Source organism: Pelodiscus sinensis, chromosome 25, assembly GCF_049634645.1.
Source record: "Pelodiscus sinensis isolate JC-2024 chromosome 25, ASM4963464v1, whole genome shotgun sequence".
In the NCBI taxonomy this organism is placed as follows: Eukaryota; Metazoa; Chordata; order Testudines; family Trionychidae; genus Pelodiscus; species Pelodiscus sinensis.
The window spans coordinates 956,833-972,412 of NC_134735.1; the positions used below are offsets into that span (position 1 = coordinate 956,833).

The 15,580-nt window shown below is 49.2% G+C and overlaps 1 protein-coding gene across 4 annotated transcripts in view; it reads right to left on the reverse strand.

Annotated features, from left to right (window-relative positions):
• RUNX3 (RUNX family transcription factor 3) overlaps positions 1-15,580 on the reverse strand; it is a 99,236-nt gene that overhangs the window by 32,019 nt on the left and 51,637 nt on the right. For all 4 annotated transcript variants that reach the window (XM_075908531.1, XM_075908529.1, XM_075908530.1 and 1 more), the window contains 2 exons: positions 14,238-14,394; positions 7,041-7,145 (listed from right to left, as the gene is read on the reverse strand). In XM_075908531.1, the coding sequence (XP_075764646.1) occupies positions 7,041-7,145; positions 14,238-14,394 (262 nt within the window). The remainder of the gene's footprint in view (positions 1-7,040; positions 7,146-14,237; positions 14,395-15,580) is intronic.

Sequence of the window (15,580 nt, forward strand, 5' to 3'; positions counted from 1 at the left end):
CCATTTTAAACAGGGTTTCCGGCGGTGACTGGAAACATTCAAAGCAGGCTGTCCTAGCCCTCTTGATGCAAACAGGGAGCAGTGATCAGACCTCACAGGTACAACTGCATTGCCAGAAGAAATCCGTCCAATCTCTGTTCAAGTTCTCCTTTCAGGGACCAGGGCAGGAGGAGCCAATCTGTGTCGGGTTTCTTGACTAGATGCTTTAGTGAGGAAGGAAGGTCTGGTGATAGACACTGAGCCAGTCTCTAGGAGAACTGGATCCAATGGGCTCCAGTAATGGTTATGCTTAGCATAAATTCCTATCATGGTAGTTCTAGGAGCCCCACACGGAACAGGCTCCACAGTGCTAGGTGCTGTACAGACAGAACACAAAGATAGGCGCTGCCCCCAAACTGCTTACACCCAAAACAGAAGGAGGAGGCAAAAGGAGCACACAGACAGATGGGGAAGCACAAGGAAACAAGATGCTGTGGATCAGCATGATGGGCAGCTCCCTAACTCCGGCAAACAGCTGAATTAATTTTCAAGGGAATATTTATCCGTAAGCAAACGAATTTTTTTGATGGGAAAAGATCAAAACGAATCATTCCAACTTCCCTGTTAGAGAACATTGCCACGGTTTGTTTTGATAAAGTCTCATTTTGGTTAGACTTTCAAATTAAATCATAATATTAGAGTGATAGGATATTTACATACGCTGTATTTAATATTAGAATTATTCAGTGTGATCCAAAGATTTGCCATTGTTGAAAAACCGACGGATAGGTCCACATGGATTTTGTTTTAACTTTCACTCCACACTAAATTTTGGCTTTTCGCTCCAGCTCGGAGAAAAACCCGTCTGGAAATGTCGGCATTTCCTGCTGAATGCAAATACCGTTTCCCAAGCAGCTCGAGAGGTTCCATTCTCGGTTCTACCACAGCCTTCCTTTGGGCGCGTCTACACTGCAGGGCAAAAGTCGAATTAAGCTACACAAGTCAAAATAGCTGCATTCAGCTTTTGGCGCTGTCCACACTGCAGGAAGTTGAAGGAAGAGCACTCTTCCCCCGACTTCTCTTGTGAAATGAGGGGTGCAGGAGTTGGAGTGAGAAGTCCTCCAGTTCGACATTGTTCCGAACTAACGGCTTGCTGCATCGACGCGCTCTTTGTTATTTCGGAATAATGCTGCTGTGTAGACGTACCCCTGGTGCCCCAGGACAAGCTATTTAAACTCTCTGCACCAGAGTGTCCCCCGTCAAATGGGGCTATCATCGCTGACTTTCTCCCTCCTTTCTCTGCCAGGCCTGTTTGGAGTGGAAACGCTGCGGGTAAGGACTGCGGACGTACAATTGGGCACTGACGCTGCACGGGCTCTAGCACTAGTGCAATGCTGGTGAATAGTGACCACCACGACGGTGCTGCGGAAAGGCTGCCCCAGCCCGCGTGGCTCAGCAGGCAGAGTTCTCATGAACAGTGGAGGCTCCTGGAAGACTAGAGCACGTAGCTCAGGCCCGTGGCGGTGGGGAGGGGGGAAGGGGGAATAAAGGGGACAGTTGCCCCGGGGTCCGGTGATTCTATGGCAGCAGCAGTGACCGGAGACCTGGGCCTTTTGGAACCGCACCGGAGCCCTGTGCTGTGTGCTCCGGCCAGCTCTGGGGGGCACCAGGCTGTCTGGGCAGCACTGGGGGGCTGGCTGCCTGAGGGCCAGCCCTTTCCAGGACAGCAGCGCCAGGCCCTCTCCACATTGACCAGGGCCTGGTGATCCTTGACCTGGGTCTAATCCTGCTGACACCGACATGCTGTGCGCCCTTGACCAAATCACTTAATGTCACCAGGCCGAGTCCTTGGGGATGCAGGTGCTCCCCCACTGAAGCCAGCGTGGGTTGAACACGTGTGGCTAAGGGAAGAAGCTGGCTCCCAATTTCTGCCTCTCTGAAAGAGGAGTCATGTTCGTCCTCTGCTGCAGGGTTTGGGCCGGGGGGGTAAGTGAGAGCGGGCCCCTCTTTCCAGTTCTAGCCAGGTAACCCCGGCGCACTGATGTGTGTCACGTACTTCAGGGCGATAGCTGAAGTGTGAATCGGCTCTGGAGGGCCAGCAGCTCCTACTGCAAGACCATACGGAAAGGGCAGGGCTTAATCTTCTACAGTGCCCCAAAGGGAAAACTCAAACGCTCATTCACGAGGCCTTGGCACGTCCCCAGCCCCAAGGAGCCATGTTGCTTGCCTCTCGGAGCGCTAACCTACAGATGTTTAACAGCTGGGAGGGGGGAGGGGGAACTGGCAGTGGATACGGAAGGGAGCTTTGCCAGGTGAGGGAGGGTTTTGGTTGTTCAGAAGTGAGCTCAGCTCCCGGCTTTTGGGAGGAATTTGTTCCAGCTTCACTTGCGAACGGTTCTGAATGCGGCCGGCCCCTCCCCTCGGAGAGCGTTTGGGAGGCGGCTGGGGAGTCTGATGACATTTTACAAGAGTAAAAATATATCGAATGTCTCAGCTGGTCCCAAACAGTCACCAGGCCGTCAGCGACACGTGGGCTCTCGCGCCCTGGCCAGGCGGAAGGGCTTTCCCTAAACATGACATTTTCGGGGGGGGAGGGGGCGGGAGGAAGAATAAAAAAAAATCTAAAGTAGACATTTTATTTCTTTGCCTAGTCATGACTCTTCATGACACAAGGGTACGAGATGGTGACATTTTCCCCAGCCTGAAATCGTTCCCAGGCCAGTTAAACAGAGCCATGAACGGCTCACAAAGAATGAGGAACTGCCCTAGTCAATTTCAGACATTCACTTGCAAAATACAGAGTAACGGCAGCTTCCGTACTTCGAGCGTCAGCTCCTGCTTTGCAGGATAAATTAAACAAGTCACGGCCTCTCTCCTTATCTATTCTAACATGTGTCTAGGCTTTTACACCTTCGCCATCACTCTCTATCTCCACTCCCTAAAAGATATCAAAGTGATTGTCATAAGGACAATATTATGGGACAAATTCAGCACTGATTTGAGTAGATACAGTTAACAGTATGGTCAGTGGTAAATGTACCAACTTATTTCAGAGCTGAATGTGATGTCACTGAACAGTTTCAGATTGATACAGGTTGAACCTCTCCAGTCCGGCACCCTCCGGTCCAGCAACATCTGGTGTCTGGCTGATTTGAGTGAGCCGGATGTTCCACTTAGCATGGATGTGGCCAAGTTTTCCACAGTCCCACAAAGTTTGTTTACAGCCACTAGTGCTGGCTCTCAGGGCTCTGTGCTGTTAGCTCTAATTTCCCCCCAATGTCTTCTAACAGCCCAGCGAGCAGAGGCAGAATTGGCAATGCTGCTTGACAATACGGACCTCTCACAGTTGGGCAAATTCTCTGGTTTGGCGCTGGTCAGATGGACTAGAGAGGCTCACCCTGTATTTCATGGCTCTGGTGCTCGTAACTGTGCATACGCAAAGTTCTGCTCAAGAGCTGCAGTTCATCTAAGCTGAGCTCTCTAAATAAAGAGCTGCGAAGGGGAAAAAAAGGAAATTCCACAGGAAGTTCATATATATTTATTACTTCCTGTTTGTACGAATATGTCAACAATTGACACTTAAAGTGCAATTTGTTTAGGACTTAAGGTGTCAGCTTGAAAAAATGTTCTTTTTTCCGATCTAACCCACCAGTTTTAATGCAAGAAGAACACTCGTGGTAAACGAAAAAGAAAACAACCCAGGCGTTTTCCCGGTGCATACCATGCAGTGGCTGGCGTTTCCGAGAGGATGCATGCTGGGAGAGCTCCCATCCCACTTTCTGAATGGCCTCTTTCAAACCCCTCCAAAACAGCAGGCTCAAATGAGCGAATGGCCCAGCCCATCTTCCTGGGTGCAAGTCGTTAGCTCGGTGACTACAGTGTCTGCTTTTGTAGTGGGTGCCAAATGAAGGACTAGATGAAGGTCCCTTTGAACCCAAGAGCCTTGATGAATGTGTTGCCCTGACGGTTTTGTGCTTGCAGGATTTAAACAGGAAAAGAGCAGATGTAAATACCTCGACTCAGCTGCAACGTCCCCCACAGGCCAGATTTCAACCTCCCACACAAGTGGCTGACGGTGGGGTTTGGGCTGATGGAATGCAGCTCTAAGAACAGCCCCGGATCCGGATTCCAAGCCCCTCTCCCTAAAACGGGTTGGGATCTGAGCACCCTTGGAGTGGAAGGAAATGCCTCAGGACAGCAGTGCCAAGAGGAAAACCCAGACCAAGTTCTATGGACGTTCTATGTTCAAAAGAGGTGGAGATTGGAGATGGAATCTCAATCCCAGCCTATCTGGGTGGCCTCCGAGTGCCCCACACACTTTCCTGCAGGCTGGTGACAGTATCGGCTACAGGAGACCGGGTCTATTTCTGGTTTAAAAACTCAACGGCAACATTTGCAGGGGGCCTCTTCCCAGCTGGGATTTCTCATGGTCCTGATACAAGCGGCTGATTCCTTTAGTACTACAAAGGGCTTTCTTGCCATACCTGCCTGGCCATGGCCCTCCAGACCTGTATCCCTGCCTCTAGCACTGGCCGACGCCTGGCGCTGCAAGACACAAAGCTTCCTGCCAACTACACAATGCTGCAGATGGGCAGGTGGGGGAGACTGCGGCTTCCCTTCCTGTAATCAGTTAATGGCCAGACGCAGGAGGATTACTAACAACAAGAATATTAAGCTCTCGTCGATACAGCTCAAAGTGCTTCACAGAGGAGGCCGGTGTCATTATCCCCATTCTAGAGAGGGGGAAACTGAGGCAGAAAGAGCTGGCGTGACTTGCCCCGGTTACACAGCAACAAGAGCAAGACTAGAACTAAGAATTCCTGACGCTCAGTCCAGAATCCGACCCACCAGACGCTACCTCCGTGGAGCAGGAGGAGGAGAACAAGCCAGGACTTTTGCAGCAATGCACAGAGCCCTGCAGATCCTGCGGCGAGGAAATCCGGGGCTCACTTTTCCAGACCCCAATGCTCTCTCTGCGCAGGGTTCTAGCGCAGTGCGCACACAAACTAAACAAGAGAGAACCTGCCTCTGGCTGGAACCGAGTAACCCAGCCTGGGAGGAGCATGTTGAAATGCAAAGGGGAGGTGGAAACGGATCCGGTTGCCCATCGGCAAGTGCTGATTATTGGAGAGGTCAATCAAAGCAAAGCAAATCGCCAGAAGATGAACTACAAAGGCTTTGATTGGAGGCAGCATGGCCTAGGGCCAGGGCTTTCAAGCAACCCAGGACTGGGCACTGGGTCTCACTGCAGGGGGATCAGGTGAGCAGTGGGGGGGGGGGAGGAGCAGCTCCCTGCCTGTCCTGGCACCGCAGACGATGCTGTGCCCCAGAAGTGGCCGGCAGGAGGCCTGGCTCCTAGATGGAGGGAGGAGTGCACAGGCATGGGGGTTACTCGTGCACATGCTCAGATGCACTAAGGCCACAATTTTACTGAGCGCGCTCCTGCACCAGGAAAAAAAATCATCGTCGCTTAAAAAACCCTCGTTACCTGGACTCTGACCACTTCAAACACACACAACCACATCAAGCCAGCCCCGAGGAGGAGATTCAAAACCCCTGTGCTCTTGTCCAGAATCCTACGCAGCCCACCAAAGAAACCCCACACAACCCAGGCCAAGCCAGGCCGCTGCACTCGGACGCTTGTTACTCCCCCGGGCCAGACGCAGGCCAGGGTGCATCTGGCCACAGCATCAGCAGAAAATATTTTCTGAAGCACATTTAGCAGGGTCAGAATGTTCCGTCAGCCTGGACACCGCCAAGTGCACCGCCAAGGAGAACAAGCTCTGCCTTCTAGTCCATGCGGGGAGCTCGGGGGAAACCTCGGGGAAGGAATGTGAGGCTGGGCTAGCGTTTCCCTTCCAGGCCAGGCAGCCCCTGGCAGTGAAAGGAGCAGGAAGGGGGTGATTTGAAAACAAGGGAAGTGATGCGAGCAAACGGGTGGGGGCTCATTCCCAATACTCATGTAATGCAGCCACAGACGACCCTGGCCCCCTGCCCATCCCCGTGTGAGTGCAGTGGCTTCAGCAGACCATATGAGCATGCTCAGTACAAGACAAGTAACAAATGGGGGGGGGCATGTGACACCAGGTGACCCCCCATGCATTGTCTTTGCATACATCACCTCGCACTCATGGCCCAAGACTGGGACACTTTGGTGCTACTGCAAATAAATGAATAAGCGTGAGGGTAGCACTGCGTACCCTGCGGGGAAGGAATGTACCAATCCAGCATCATGCTGGGAGAATTCTTCCCCCTCGTTAATCCAGAGACTGTCCCAATGTTCCCCAATTCAATGCAAAGCTACAAAGGGCCAAACCAGCTTGGTTCAGGTCACACGTGGGTGGCAGCAGCGAGAGGCCCTCCTCTCCGCTGTGCTCACAATTGACATGGATCAGAACGACGCCTACGAAGCAACAACGGGGGTTCCGCGCCCGCCGCCGCCATGCGGAACCCGAGAGGGGAGCCAACTCCGCCCCAGAAAGGGCCAGTGGGTTCGGTGCAGAGAAACGCCAAAAGGAAACGCACCATGGAAAGGAAAGGGGCCTGGTAAAGGAATCTAGGCAATCTAGGCAAATCACGTAAAGAAACGGGCTTGTTTCCAAAGGGCCCAGCTCCTAAGCCAGACTGGGCGCCATTAGCTTCAGTGAGGCGGGCAGGTGCTCTGCACTGCTCAGGATTTGAGCCCGTGGTTGTTTCTTAAGCAGACAGCATCGGCCTGCCTCCCCAGGGCCACAAGGGACACGTCCCGCCAATTCCATCAACAGCACAACTGCGTAAGAACACAGGGCTGCAGAGCGACACGGTTACGGTGTGCGCTCCACGTTCCCCATCTCAGAACCCCTGTGCACGCTCTCCCACGGTGCACGTGTGACACGCCCGCCCTGTGCAAGCACCAGGCACTTCCACGTGACCAGAAGGCCCGTGCTCCCTGCCAACCTGCACGGCAGCCACCGGACAGGGCTGTGCACTGGCCCCGATGCGTCTGTCACACACACAGCTGTGGTGATGCTCCACCCACACTCTCTGGCTCGCTCTGCTTCCAGACAAAGCGCGTCACTTACTTCTTGGTTCCCGGGGTCCGTCTACCGTCACTTTAATGGCTCGGTGATAGGTAGCGACCTGCGTGGGGTTGGTGAACACCGTGATCGTCAAGGTGAAGCTTTTTCCTAGAGGGGGAGAAAGAACCGGATGAGAGGAAATGCAGGGGGCAGATTTCTCCCGCCAGCAAAGCGAGTCTGGAGGCTTGGGAGGCTCAGACCCAGCTGTGGGAAACGCTCATGAAGCCACAAATGACATCGAAAAGGGAGCATCTGAGTCACAGTTACAAATTCGTGAGACACTGTTTGCTGCTTGCAGGGACACTAAATTGGACCTGGTCCCACTGGAGTCAATGGCAACTTCCCACTGTGAGAGCTCGACCCATTTCAGAGCCAAAGCCAGAACCCAGTTGGATACACTCGCACAGACACCATTACATTTCCCCTCTACGTGGAACAGCTCCCTTCTTCCCATGGGCCAGGGCTCCCTCCATCCCCCCCGCAAGTCCCAGCTGTCAGCTCCCTTCCTGTCCTACTCACAGATCTGCAGCTCCCCACGCCCCAGAACCGGGCCCGATTCTGCAGCCACTGGTCATTCCAGCAGAGCTCAGGGCAAACATTTCAGAATGAGCCAGGGTTCCAGAATCGGGCCCATAAAAATAAAGTATTTTTAACATAATAGACACATACATTTGGAGGGATCGATAGATAGATCAATGGGGGTATGCGTGGGGATAGATAGATAGATAGATAGATAGATAGATAGATAGATAGATAGATAGATAGATAGATAGATAGATATGGGGGGAGGGAAGGGAGACAGAGAGAGAGAGAGAGAGAGAGAGAGAGAGAAGGCCTAATTGTGCAAACACTTCCTGCCACTTTCCTTGGTCCCATGTGCAGTTGTGTTCAGTTCAGTGGGGCTACACGCAGCCGTACATGTTTGCATGATGAAGCCCTGAATTTTTTGACTTGATTATCCTGAATGCTCTTCCATGATCACTCTGCTCTTGCTGTTCCCTACTCTCCCTCTGCCCTTTGTTCTGTCGCCGTTTGTCACCCCCTCATCTGGAGACGGGTGTGTGAACCTTGCCGCCAAGCAGCCCTGAGCGTCGGGGCGACGATCAAAGGGAAGCAGGAACCCAACCATTCCGCCCAGCTTTCAGCTTTGAAACACCAAACGCAGACCCATGGGGGTTTGCGGCTCTGATGATCTGCCTTATTCAGATTGCGGGTCCTCCTCATTCACTTACTTGTCCACACAGGAGACAGGCTGGTAGGAACAGGATGTAAAATATCACTCCTAGGGATGAGGGGCTCGGGGGAAGGGGGGGGGGGGTTAAATTACATCTTCCAAATTAATGAGTTTTTATTGTTAAATGGAGATAATGCTGTGACATGGCTTGAGGAGAGTCTGTATTTGTTAATAACCAGAGCCTTGCGCGGATACAAAATTTGTATCCACATCTGCATCTGTAGCCACAAAAATGAGCCGCAGATACCCACACGCACAGCTGTGGGCGCGGATACCCGCAGAGTGGATCTCCGCAGATCTGCCGGGCTCTATGAATAATGCAAACACTGGTGCAGACGCGCTTTCCCTCAGGGCGCTGGCAGCGCTTTGCCTGGGGGCCGTTCCCCTTCACTTGTTTTACCGAGGGAGAAACTGACACACAAAGAAGTGAAATGACTTGGCCAAGGTCACATGGTGACTATACAAGAGCAGAGCCAGGAATGGAAACAAGCTCTGGAAATTCCTGCCCCACCATCCCAACCACTCAACAATATTCTCTTCCACAAGCAAGGATAAAAGGCAGGGGACAGATCCTCAGCTGCTGTGAACCGCCCTGGTGTCCAAGAACCACGTTTCCCCATTGCCTTCCCTGACTACTAGGCTGCACTCTCTCAGCTTCTGGGAGAAAACCAGGAGTCCCGATTCCAGGGCCTGTGCTCTAACCATTAGATCACAGTGGCCCTCCTGGGCCTGGACAATACCCAGCACCCGTGGATGCTCATTGATGTCATCAGCAGACTCACTGTCTAGCCCGAATGCAGGATTTCACAAAGCCTGTTCCAGACCGCGCTCAGACCTGTCTGGGGGCGTCTACACAGCGCCCTAAACTCAAAATATGATATGCAAATTGCGTAGCTTACTTCCATTGAATTTCGAAATAGCGTATTTCAAAGTTTTGCACCTCTACACACAAGGCGCTATTTCGAGACATCTCTTAACCCTCGTGGAACAAGGGATGCCGAAATTGCGCATCTGACCTATCCTGAAATAGCAGGCGTGTTCAAGAGATGCGGGGTAGCTATTTCGGGCTACTTCCGGTATCTCAAAATAGCCCCGCTGTGTAGACGCGCCCTTACTGTTATGAGCCAGTAGCTGTTTCTCCCTGCCTTCCTGCCAGTCGCAAAGCACATTAGTTACCGTGGGGCTCCGCTGGATACATCCCATTTTACTGCCTTTAGGTTCTTGAATATTAATTACACACACACATTCACTGGTTGTCATTAACTAAAGCTGAGCAAACATTATACAGAAAAAAAATCATTTGTTCCAATCTCATTTATCACTGTTCGCAATAATTTAAAAGGGTCATTCTAACCAAAATCTCTATGTACCCCAGACACCAACAACAAAAACAAATATTACTATTAAATTATTTATTCAACAAAAATCAAATTGCATTTTAACAAGATGGGGTCTTTCCATGGGGTTAGCGTCTTACATCTATTCTACCAAAAGCAGTTCCTTGCAGAGAGTGTTCCTGGAAATGGTTAATATTAAGGGGATACTAAAGCATATTCATGTAAAGCACTGAGTGCAGGCCCAACTAAGAACTCAGAATAGGGCTTAAATGGTGCAAACACCTTGTACAGACTTTCTGCAGCAGGGTGAATTTCCTGCAAAGTAAATTTCACTAGCAAATACAAGTATTCACATTGACAGCTTGGGGATGTCTAGACTGCAGGGTTTTTTCAAAAAAAGTAGCCTTTTTTGAAAAAACTTCCCCTGCATGTAGACTGCTGCCACGTTCTTTTGAAAGTAAATCGAAAGAACATGGCATTTTTTTCTACCACGGAAAACCTCGTTTTACGAGGTGTGCTCTTTTGAGAAAAGGCGCTATGTAATGCAAACTGTTCTTTTTCAAAGAACATCCAGACTGCCTGGGTGCTCTCTTTCGAAAGCAGCTTGCTTTACTGAAAGTACTCGTTGCAGTCTAGACACTCTTTTCCGAAAGAGGCTTGCAGTCTAGACGTAGCCCTATGTGTTTAGGAGTTCCACTTGTGCAGCCTAGGAAACACACATAACGTGACATGGCTTTTGCATCCCATCAGAACTAGCCAACACAGTAAGATGTCCCATAGCAAAACACTCTCAGTGAAATGATTTACAGATCAGGAATTATTAGTGGAATGTATTCATGCAGCAACTTCAAATATAGGCAATACGATCAGAAAATGTTTCCGTCAGCTCATGTGCAGTTTGCAAAGAGAACAGGAGGCAAAAGTCCCCCCGTAATGTATCTGTTACGAAGTTTAGCGCAAATGCATGAGCAATAACGTTCACATGATCAGCCCGCCCTCATGCATTGGCAGGGTATTTGGGAGATTTAAGCCCTGGGCTCTAGTCCCAACTTTGCCTGTTTTTCACAATTTACCTGACTCCTCTGGATTTCTGTTTTACCCTCTGTAACACAGGGGCCATGGTAACACCTCCCTGCCGCGCCGAGGGCTGTGTCTCACTGGGAGCAACTTGCATTCATCTGAGAGCAATATGCGACGCTTCGTGTTTCTGAACTGCGGAGATTCTCAGCTGAATTGTGCAAATTGTTATTATTACTCAGCATCAGTGGACTCATTCCCATGCCCCACGGGCGTCAGACCAGGACAAATACAACTCGAATCATTTCAACCCACTCCCTCCCCCGACAAGCCATTATGCACAATATTGATCATTCCAGGCAGACTGACTGCATGAGGCCTCAAGACAAGTGCCACGCACCCTACTCTGGGCAAATGGCGAATGATGGGCAGGATTCCAACCAGCCTTACACTGAGTAGCATCTTACTCCACAAGGAGTTGCCCTGATATCAATGGGGCTGCTCCCAGAGCACGTTACTGTTCGATAGGTCTTTATGCAAGTCAGCCTCTTTGTACCTCTTCTCCATCTGTGACATGGGGGTAAGAAAACTCTTCTAATCTGTGACTGTAAACTCTTTGAGACAGGGATGTTCATTACTAAGTGGTCCTGCAGCTCACAGCATAGAGGGCCCCCAACCTCAATTGGCATCTATTGGTGTTACATTTATTAACTATTAAATTATTATTATTATTAGATAGGAGATCTTGGAGGAGACTTTTTAATCAGAATTTACTCATACAAGTCATGCATCTCTCAGAGCGGATATGAAAACATAAGAATCACAGGCCCCAATTCTGTTTGCATATAACACTGGAGTGACTCCAGATTTCTGTTGGTGTGGACAAGAGCAGCATCTGGCCCTCCTAGAGATTTAAAAGCTACAGCAGGGGGAGCAAAGTGTAGCAGAAACCTGACAGAAATAATTTCCATCCCTAATGTTTTTTTTAAAGGTCTTTAGCCAAATTTTGCTTTCAGCCTCCCCACTCAGGAAAGCGCTTAAGCCTGGTGCTTAATTTGATGCACATGCTTAACCTTACGCATGTGCTTAGGTACTTTCACACCCCACATGGATAAGTGAGGAATAGATCAATGAGAAAATCCAGTGCGGATTGTAAGTAACTCCACTGAAGCCAGCTGAGTTATTTTAGATCGGACTGAGAAGAATTTGGCCCATTGGACGCATTCTACCCTCCTCAAACTCCTGCTGGCTTGCTTGCTGCTCAAGGAAAGCAGGATTGGCCCCATTATTCAGCACAAGATGCACATGGCAGGGTCCCATCTTGACACCTGTGCCTAAGGTGAATGCACACAAGGAGTGATCCAAAGCCCACTGAAGTCAATGAACATTCTGTCATTGATTTTCATGGGCTTTGATCAGGTCTATGGTTTGGGAGGGAGATGGGGCACCTACGTGCTTTCAAGAGACAGGGAACTCCTGTTGTTTCAGAGCATGAACATGAGCACCCAGGGGAGGAGAGTTAACGAAGTTTGTGATCATCTAATCTAACGTTCACATTCCAGGCCACAGAACCTCACACACCCCTTAATAGGCCCCTAACCTCTGTCTGAATCACTGGAGTCCTCAACTCTTGATTTAAAGACTTCAGGTTAGAGAATTCTCTATTTACTCATTCGGACTGGAAATATCTGTGTGTGTGTGTGTGTGTGTGTGTGTGTGTGTGTGTGTGTGTGTGTGTGTGTGTGTGTGTGTGTGTGTGAGAGAGAGAGAGAGAGAGAGAGAGAGAGAGAGAGAGAGAGAGAGAGAGAGAGAGAGAGAGAGAGAGAGAGCGAGCGCAGGAGAGACTAAGAAAAATAATTGACTACAGAAATGAAAGCTTAATTCATAAAAGAAAAACATTTTCCATCCATCAACCTGCAACCAGTTAAGTGGAGAGTTTTAAAGAAAATCTGCAACTCGAAAAAGGAGCCAACAGGAAAAAGGAAATGTCAGAAAGAATGTAAACTATTCAAGTTTCATAAAGAGTAACAAGTAAACAGTTATTACATGCAAATAATTTTTAACATCACTGGTTTTAATTAATGCCGAGAAGTCAAAATATCTTTGACATTTGTATGTATACATTTGAAAGGGAGAGGAAACACTGCCAAATGGCCATTAAAACACGGCGTTAGCTTTTTGAGAAGAACTGCTTGAATCTGCAGTGTTTGCTGGTGATGAAATTTTAAAATTCTATGTAAAATAGGGCTGTAATGAATAATGCGTGAGGGTACGGGATATACTAATTGTATACTCAAAAGTTGTCTGGCCTGCCGTCTAGATAAGGGGATTCACTTCCAAATTGTACTTAGTAATACAGAACAGTGACATTTCATTGATGACTATTTTAAAAAGTTTGGCTTGTAAGTCTGCCGCACGATGATTAGTTTAAGGTTACATTCTAGGGTTTTTGCTTTTGAAGACCAGAAGCGATCGTTAGATCATCTAGTTTAACCTCTTTTATATCACAGGCCACTGAATTTCATCCAGTTAATCCTGCAGAAACACTAAAGTAGATCTTTTCTGCAGTCTTGGTAGTTTGTTCCAATGGTAAATCACCCTCACAGTTAAAAAAAGCTGTGCCCTATTTTATTTCTAATTCAAACTTGTCTTGCTTTAGCAATCTATAACTATTACATTTAACTTTAAATGTAATAAATTAGGTTAGTCTAACACTTTCAGAATATCACACTAGAATTTAAAGTATTGCACTATGGAATTTCTTCTCGAAAAGAGTTTCAAATCTTTGTTTCATTCATCTTCTAATAAGCATATCATTTGACCTGGAAGGACTAAATTGATGATAGTACTCAAACATTATAATTTACTAATAATTTCATTTTCTTTTAGGGCTGAGAGTAAGATATGGGAATAGTATTAGTCACATTTCAAACTCTGTAACTATAAGCACTAATAATAGTGGCAACGTCCAGTCACTGAAAATATTTACTTCTCTTCTTAAAAGTCCTGAATAAATGCAGTGGAAGTGACTGTGTTTAAAAAGGTACATTTGAACCTTTACACTCGTAACCATGTATGGACTAATTCTATGGGAATCTTTTTATAGATTTTAACTGGCTTTGCCCAGGCCTTCAGTCTGTAAAAATGGATGCGTGTCTTTGTATCCAATTTTAGTGTGAAAAGGTGAGCCGCAAAAGAGGAGATTTAGGTTACAACGGTCCACCGCTTTTATGACACAAATGGGTTGCTTTCCCTCTTACTTTTGTGCACTAATGCAGGCAAAGCCCAAAAGAAAGGCTGAAATGCAAAACGGTGGAATCCAGTTTTCTACGGACCCGAATAGTAATGTAATGGACCCAATTCTGATTCCATTGAAAGCTGCGGCAGAGCCTCCATTGACTTCTTTGGGAGCATGAGTCGGTCCTGCGTGGCTCATTTCAAAAGTTGGGCATTGTGGGAATTCATGAAATGAATGGCTCAGAGCTACAAATGAACCCCCCTCCGCCCCACACTTTTGAAGGCCATTCCACAGCGATTAAGATGCCTCCATACTGATTTGCAGTTGCTTTGAAATCAAAACTCTGTACAGCTACATAGGTGACAGTTACCTACCTCTGCCACTTCGCCCCACAAATCGGAGGTCGTTAAACCTCGCCACTTGATTTTTCATGACGGCCGAGGCATTTCTGAGCTCTGCAGAATAATTCTCATCGTTCCCAGCCATGACCGTGACTACAGTCCCATCAGGTACGTCTCCAAGGGCTACCACCTAGAGATTAGTTGCAACAAGGTCATTTCACACAGCTCATGACAAGTGATGTTATTATTAAGTGGCTCAAAGCAGGTTCAACATTCTGCACCCAGACATGAGGAACTGTCCTTGGGAGGAGGAAGAAAGGGATGGCTTTTTTAAAAAATTGAAAACAGAAATATATTTAAGGAAATTCAAAAGAATTCAAGTTCCCTTCATCAATTAAATCTGGCAAATTATGTCCTACTAGCTGAGTGATCCCCTGCTTTCATTAATAGGCAAATTTGTATATTTTGAAAAAACAGGTTTCAAAATACACAAATTCGCCTATTTCAAACAAGTCAAAGTCAAAACAATTAACAACCGTTTTAAGAATTTTCAGTGAACATTTTTCCTGGGTGAAAACAGTCCGAGTTCTCTTCTAAGGAACCCATCGCTACATAATCCACCCGCAATGATCGCTAGGCACACTACCCCCGTAAAGAATTACACGATTCATTGCGCGTAGCTCCCCTAGGATTCACCTTTAACTTCCGCTCAGAAGCCAGGCTGGCTGCTCGGGACCCCGCCGCACACGCGGCCGTAGCAGACTCGCCCGCAGAGCCGTTCCCAATGGGCCAAGGTTGAATTCTACCACCGGGCCAGGGCGCGGCTCCGCTCCCCACCCGCAGGAGCCTGCCCCAAAGCCCCTCTCGCGCCCCAGCAAAAGCAGCCGAGCGCGTATTCGTTTGGAACCGCCTGTCGGAGAGCGGGGCTCGGCCCCGTATCTGCCCGGCTGGAGTCGAGGCGATTTTCACGCCGTTTAACGCAGGGGCGGCGGGGAGAGGGGCTCGCGTTAGCCACGCGGCACAAGGGCAGTTTCCCTGTAAATACCAAGGTCCTGGGGGTGGGGGGGCTGTTACGCGGCTGGATTGTGGAGACCTGAACGGGATCGTGTTTTCCCACCGACTTTCTCCCCGCGATCTCAGCGGGAGGGCTCCGCACGGATCAGCCCTGGCTTGGGGGACAAGACGGTCTCGTTCTAGCCACTCGCCCCGCATCGCCCCCCTCGCTCACCGCCCCAGGCCGGCTGTCTGAGCGCCCGGGCTCTCGGCATGACCCGCACCGCGGCTGGCCAGCCCCTTTCGTTTTCTCCCCTGTGCGCCCGTCAGCTGGGGACGAGCCGCTCCGCTCGCCTGGGAAGTAGCCTCCCCAGAACAAGGCC